A 6,735-nucleotide genomic window follows, 5' to 3' on the forward strand; every position below is an offset into this window, starting at 1 on the left:
GTGTGTGTGTGTGTGTGTGTGTGTGTGTGTGTGTGTGTGTGTGTGTACTCCCTGGATGAGGAGATGTAATCTCATGTTCTGTCCACAGAAACCAACATGAGAGATCAGAGTCAGAGATTCTCAGTGGTCAGTCTTCCCAGAGTCATCAAACAGACCTGGACTCTATATTCAGTGTATGTGATCCTGTTATGAACATTTGTTTTTGTTTACCTCAAGTAAAGTTGATCTGTCAATTATTCATTAATGTGTTAATGAGAAAGCATTTCTTCTCTTGCTTAACTTATTTACTTGATTTATTTTAGTTGCTTGAAGAGAAAATTATGACATTTGTGAAGAACGAGCTGAAGATGTTCAAGAGGATTCTTAGTCCAGAACTCCCAGAATGCTTTGAGAGTCAGAAGCAGGATGAGGAAGTGGTGGATGCTGAAGATGAGAAGCAGGAGAGCAGTGCCAGAGAGGGAGCTCTGAAGATCACACTGCACGTCCTGAGGAAAATGAACCAGAAGGAGCTCGCTGACACACTGGAGAAATGTAAGATCTGTCTGCCTCATGTTGAATGCTGTTTTATAACATTTAAAAGCTGTGGCTAAAGTACAGCTAAAGTAGCTGTGTAACTCAATGATATTGTATCAGCCTTAACACAACACCTAGTGGCCTCATCAAGTAGCAGAAGGGATGTGTTGTGTTGATTAATTTAGAGAGAGAGACAGAGAGAGAGAGACAACATTAATAATACCATCAATAACACCAATATTATTATAATCAGTCACACCAGTCTGGAATGCATTATGAAAACATTTACACATTTATACAGTCAGTTAAGAGAATAAATTATTATTTAAAAACTTTAACAGTCCTTCAATACTGTAGACATTAAAACAGATGTAATATTAATATCCTCTGTGTTATTTCTAGATTCAGATGAGCTTGCTGTGATTTGCCAACGTGAACTCAAATCTAATCTAAAGAAGAAGTTTCAATGTGTATTTGAGGGAATCGCTAAACAAGGAAACCCAACACTTCTCAATAAGATCTACACAGAGCTCTACATCACAGAGGGTGGAACAGGAGAGGTCAATAATGAACATGAGCTGAGACAGATTGAGACAACAACCAGGAAACAAGCAAGACCAGAGACTGCAATCAAATGTAACGACATCTTCAAACCCTTAACTGGACAAGACAAACGTATCAGAACTGTGCTGACAAAGGGAGTTGCTGGCATTGGAAAAACAGTCTCTGTGCAGAAGTTCATTCTGGACTGGGCTGAAGGAAAAGCAAATCAGGATGTTCAATTTGTGTTTTCATTCCCTTTTCGGGAGCTGAATTTGATGAAAGAGGACAAACACACTTTCATTGAACTTCTTAATCACTTCTCAATGGAAACCAAACAATCAAGAATCTCCAACTACAACAAGTACAAAGTTCTGTTCATCTTTGATGGTCTGGATGAGTGCCGACTGCCCCTAGACTTCCAGAAGAACGAGATCTGTTGTGACGTCACAGAGTCAACCTCAGTGGATGTTCTGCTGACAAATCTCATCAAGGGAAATCTGCTTCCCTCTGCTCTCCTCTGGATAACTACCCGACCTGCAGCAGCCAATAGGATCCCTTCAGAGTGTGTTGACCAGGTGACAGAGGTACGAGGGTTCAATGACCCACAGAAGGAGGAGTACTTCAGGAAGAGATTCAGCGATGAGGACCTGGCCAACAGAATCATCTCACACATAAAGACATCAAGGAGCCTCCACATCATGTGCCACATTCCAGTCTTCTGTTGGATTTCTGCAACAGTCCTTGAAAACCTGCTGAAACTTAAGAGAGAAGAGATGCCCAAGACTCTGACTGAGATGTACACACACCTTGTGGTGTTTCATACCAAACAGAAGAATGAAAAGTATCTTGGGAAAGAAGAGACAGGTCCACACTGGAATAAAGAGAGCATTCTGTCACTGGGAAAACTGGCTTTTCAACAGCTTGTGAATGGCAATCTGATTTTCTATGAAGAAGACCTGAAAGAGGCTGGCATTGATGTCAATGAAGCCTCGGTGTACTCAGGATTGTGCACACAGCTCTTTAAAGAGGAATTTTCGCTGTACCAGGACAAGGTGTACTGCTTCGTTCATCTGAGCATTCAGGAGTTTCTGGCTGCTGTATATGTGTTCCTCTCATTCATCAACAACAATGAGAATCTAATGGCCGAACCGCAATCAACGTCCAGGAACCTTTCTGCGCTGTTCAGAGACAAGTCTGAAGTTTCTTTCTACAAAAGTGCTGTGGATAAAGCCTTACACAGTGAGACGGGAAACCTGGACCTGTTCCTCCGCTTCCTTCTGGGACTCTCACTGAAGTCCAATCAGAAGCACTTACGAGGTCTACTGACAAAGACAAGAAGTAGCTCAAAGACCCATGAAAAAACAGTCAAGTACATCAAGGAGGAGATCAGGGAGAATCTCTCTCCAGAGAGGAGCATCAATCTGTTCCACTGTCTGAATGAACTGAATGACCATTCTCTAGTGGAGGAGATCCAAAGCTACCTGAGCTCAGGAAGTGTCTCAAAACCCAACCTGTCACCTGCACAGTGGTCAGCTTTGGTCTTTGTGTTGCTGACTTCAGAAAAGGAGCTGGATGTGTTTGACCTGAAGAAATACTCCAGATCAGAGGAAGGTCTTCTGAGGCTGCTGCCAGTGGTCAAAGCCTCCAGAGCTGCTCTGTGAGTACATAAAATGACATATAAGAAGTATTCATCAGGAAGAAATATTCAGGTTAAAGAAAAATATGCATTATAATATGTGTATAATATTATATTGAAAACATTGAATAAATGCATTGATTTTCACATTAGTATAGTATAACAATATGACCATACAATTCTAGGAGACAGAAGAAGAATCTATATGTTGTTTGGGAGAATTAACCAAATGCATCTGCCATTGTCCTTCTACACTAAATTAACAATGTGTTTGAAGTCATGATCTCTTTGTCTCCAAAGAATAGCAGTGTGGTTTTAATATGATTAGACTCTTTGCAGGCTGTCAGGCTGTGGAGTCACAGAGGAAGGCTGTGATTCTCTGGTCTCAGCTCTGAGGTCAAACCCCTCACACCTGAGAGAGCTGGACCTGAGTAACAATGACCTGAAGGATTCAGGAGTGAAGCTGCTCTCTGCTGTACTGGGGAATCCCCACTGTAAACTGGAGACTCTGAGGTCAGTATTATCAGATATGAAAGTACTTTATGCATGTAGTTCTCCCATTTGAAAAAGTCGTAATTATTCGGACATATTACTTATAGTGTATTAAAGTAGTCATAAGTTTAGCATGTTGTCCCATATTCCATGCCTGCTGTCACGTTTCTCTAAGACAGAACCCAGAAGCAGACCAGGACAAGGTGAGTAAAATGAAGGTGAGTATTTATTGGTAGTCTTGATGTGTAATTTGAGTGATCCAGGAGACGAAGCGGAGGTGAGTTGATGAGAGTAGATGGGAGGATTCAATGACGTCACTGTATCCACCGACGGCCAGGCAAGGGAGTTGAATGTTCCGGGAGGATGACTGTAGACAGAGTAAACGGGGGGGGGGAGTAACCAGTAACAAGAACAAAACAACAAGACTAGCTCAGGAAACATGAGGCTGTTCGTTGCTAACGATCCAGCAGGGAATAGATGTCAGCTCAGGGCTTATGAAGAGGTGATGATCAGGACCAGGTGTGCAGAAGGTTGATGAGATGGGGGTGTAGGGTAATCACTAGATCTCCCGCCTAACTTCGTCGCCTGGCAACCAGACAGGGTAATAATATCACTAGATCTCCCGCCTAACTTCGTTGCCTAGCAACCAGATAGGTTTCTGAACGCACCCTTAGACTCCAAACAGAAAACAGTCAGCTCAGGCAGAAACAGACTCAGGAAGCGGGATTCCTGACACCTGCAGTGATTACATCAAGCTTGTGATTCTACTAACAAAGATCAAACCCCCTCTGTTATTGGTAATTGTGAGAGGTTAGCATGTTTTGTTGTATCCTCTGTTATTGGTAATGGTGAGAGGTTAGCATGTTTTGTTGTAGCCTCTGTTATTGGTAATGGTGAGAGGTTAGCATGTTTTGTTGTAGCCTCTGTTATTGGTAATGGTGAGAGGTTAGCATGTTTTGTTGTAGCCTCTGTTATTGGTAATGGTGAGAGGTTAGCATGTTTTGTTGTATCCTCTGTTATTGGTAATGGTGAGAGGTTAGCATGTTTTGTTGTAGCCTCTGTTATTGGTAATAGTGAGAGGTTAGCATGTTTTGTTGTAGCCTCTGTTATTGGTAATGGTGAGAGGTTAGCTGTTTTGTTGTAGACTCTGTTATTGGTAATGGTGAGAGGTTAGCATGTTTTGTTGTATCCTCTGTTATTGGTAATGGTGAGAGGTTAGCATGTTTTGTTGTATCCTCTGTTATTGGTAATGGTGAGAGGTTAGCATGTTTTGTTGTAGCCTCTGGTATTGGTAATGGTGAGAGGTTAGCATGTTTTGTTGTAGCCTCTGTTATTGGTAATGGTGAGAGGTTAGCATGTTCTGTTGTGGCCTCTGTAACTTTCTCACTCATTCTGATTCATGATTTATTCATGATTTTTCTTAATCATGGCATCATCAGAATTTAATTTTTAATCGTCAATCACATACAGTTGAAGTCGGAAGTGTACATACACTTAGGTTGGAGTTATTAAAACGTGTTTTTGAACCTCTCCACAAATTTCTTGTTAACAAACTATATAGTTTTGGCAAGTCGTTTAGGACATCTACTTTGTGCATGACACAAGTAATTTTTGAAACAATTGATTACAGACAGATTATTTCACTTATAATTCACTGTATCACAATTCCAGTGGGTCAGAAGTTTACATACACTAAGTTGACTGTGCCTTTAAACAGCTTGGAAAATTCCAGAAAATTATGTCATGGCTTTAGAAGCATCTGATAGACTAATTGACATAATTTGGATGTATTTCAAGGCCTACCTTCAAACTCAGTGCCTCTTTGCTTGACATCATGGGAAAATGAAAAGGAATCAGCCAAAATCTCAGAAAAAAAATTGTAGACCTCCACAAGTCTGCTTCATCCTTGGGAGCAATTTCCAAACGCCTGAAGGTAACACGTTAAATCAATAGTACGCAAGTCTAAACACCATGGGACCACACAGCCATCATACCATCCCAACTGTGAAGCACGGCGGTGGCAGCATCATGTTGTGGGGGTGCTTTGCTGCAGGAGGGACTGGCGCACTTCACAAAATAGATGGCATCATGAGGCAGGAAAATTGTGGATATATTGAAGCAACATCTCGAGACATCAGTCAGGAAGTTAAAGCTTGGTCACAAATGGGTCTTCCAAATGGACAATGACCCCAAGCATACTTCCAAAGTTGTGGCAAAATGGATTAAGGACAACAAAGTCAAGGTATTGGAGTGGCCATCACAAAACCTTGACCTCAATCCTATAGAAAATTTGTGGGCAGAACTGAAAAAGCGTGTGCGAGCAAGAGGCCTACAAACCTGACTCAGTTACACCAGCTCTTTCAGGAGGAATGGGCCAAAATTCACCCAACTTATTGTGGGAAGCTTGTAGAAGGCTACCCGAAACGTTTAACCCAAGTTAAACCATTTAAAGGCAATGCTACCAAATACTAATTGAGTGTATGTAAACTTCTGACCCACTGGGAATGTGATGAAAGAAATAAAAGCGGAAATTAATCATTCTCTCTACTATTATTCTAACATTTCACATTCTTAAAATAAAGTGGTGATCCTAACTGACTTAAGACAGGGGACTTTTACTAGGATTAAATGTCAGGAATTGTAAAAATGGAGTTTAAATGTATTTGGCTAAGGTGTATGTAAACTTCTGACTTCAACTGTATGTATTAAAATACCCTCAAATAAAAGGTGACATTATATACTGTCACCTCATATGAAACATTTGATCTGAAATCCAAAATGTTGGAGTACAGAGCCACATTTAAAATGTTATCTTCACTGTCAAAATAGATATGTGTGGACTGTATACTCAATACAATCTAAATCTGATACCTCACTGTCTGTCTTTTGACTGATATTGATTTTAAACTGGTCTGGGCAGTCTACTCAAATATTTGTACTATACATGTTTCTATCTGCAGGCAATACTTTGATCATTTGTCATTTTTAATGATGATACATTCATTTACGAATAGATATGGCAGGTTTCAGGACACTGATATCTGAAAAATGTTGAAAAATTATACTGCCACTATTTTCACCACCAAAGCATAGCAGTGTGATTTTAATTTGATTTGACTCTTTGCAGGCTGTCAGGCTGTCTAGTCACAGAGGAAGGCTGTGCTTCTCTGGTCTCAGCTCTGAGGTCAAACCCCTCACACCTGAGAGAGCTGGACCTGAGTAACAATGACCTGAAGGATTCAGGAGTGAAGCTGCTCTCTGCTGGACTGGGGAATCCCCACTGTAAACTGGAGACTCTGAGGTCAGTATTCCTGTAGTTGGTCAACAAGTGATAACTGTTCACCAGATCCACATGTGTTTACCAGACACACATAGTCCACACCATATGTGTTTGGACAGTGAAGCTTACAGTTTTAAATGTGGTGCTATGCTCCAGCCTTTTGGATTTGAGATGTTTCATATTAGGTGACAGTACAGAATGTCACCTTTTATTTGAGGGTATTTTCATACATATCTGTTTTACCATTTAGAAATTAAAGCACTTTCTGTAC

General features: G+C 40.8%; 1 protein-coding gene across 1 annotated transcript; it reads left to right on the forward strand.

Moving 5' to 3' along the window:
• Positions 1–244: 244 nt before the first annotated feature.
• On the forward strand, positions 245–2,717 carry LOC145867058 (NLR family CARD domain-containing protein 3-like). Its single transcript, XM_082971102.1, has 2 exons — positions 245–531; positions 916–2,717. The coding sequence occupies exons 1-2, from the start codon at positions 321–323 to the stop codon at positions 2,715–2,717; spliced, it is 2,013 nt and encodes a 670-aa protein (XP_082827228.1). The 5' UTR covers positions 245–320.
• The last annotated feature ends 4,018 nt before the right edge of the window (positions 2,718–6,735 follow it).

Source organism: Salmo salar, unplaced genomic scaffold (genome assembly GCF_965601325.2).
Source record: "Salmo salar unplaced genomic scaffold, fSalSal1 ptg000177l, whole genome shotgun sequence".
NCBI lineage: Eukaryota > Metazoa > Chordata > Actinopteri > Salmoniformes > Salmonidae > Salmo > Salmo salar.

What these genes read in the sequence shown, in the direction of transcription:
- LOC145867058 (XM_082971102.1), top strand. Translation starts at nt 321, where the DNA reads ATGACATTTGTGAAGAACGAGCTGAAGATGTTCAAGAGGATTCTTAGT. An exon ending in CGCTGACACACTGGAGAAAT is followed by an intron (nt 532 to 915) that starts GTAAGATCTGTC and finishes TGTTATTTCTAG; the next exon opens with ATTCAGATGAGCTTGCTGTG.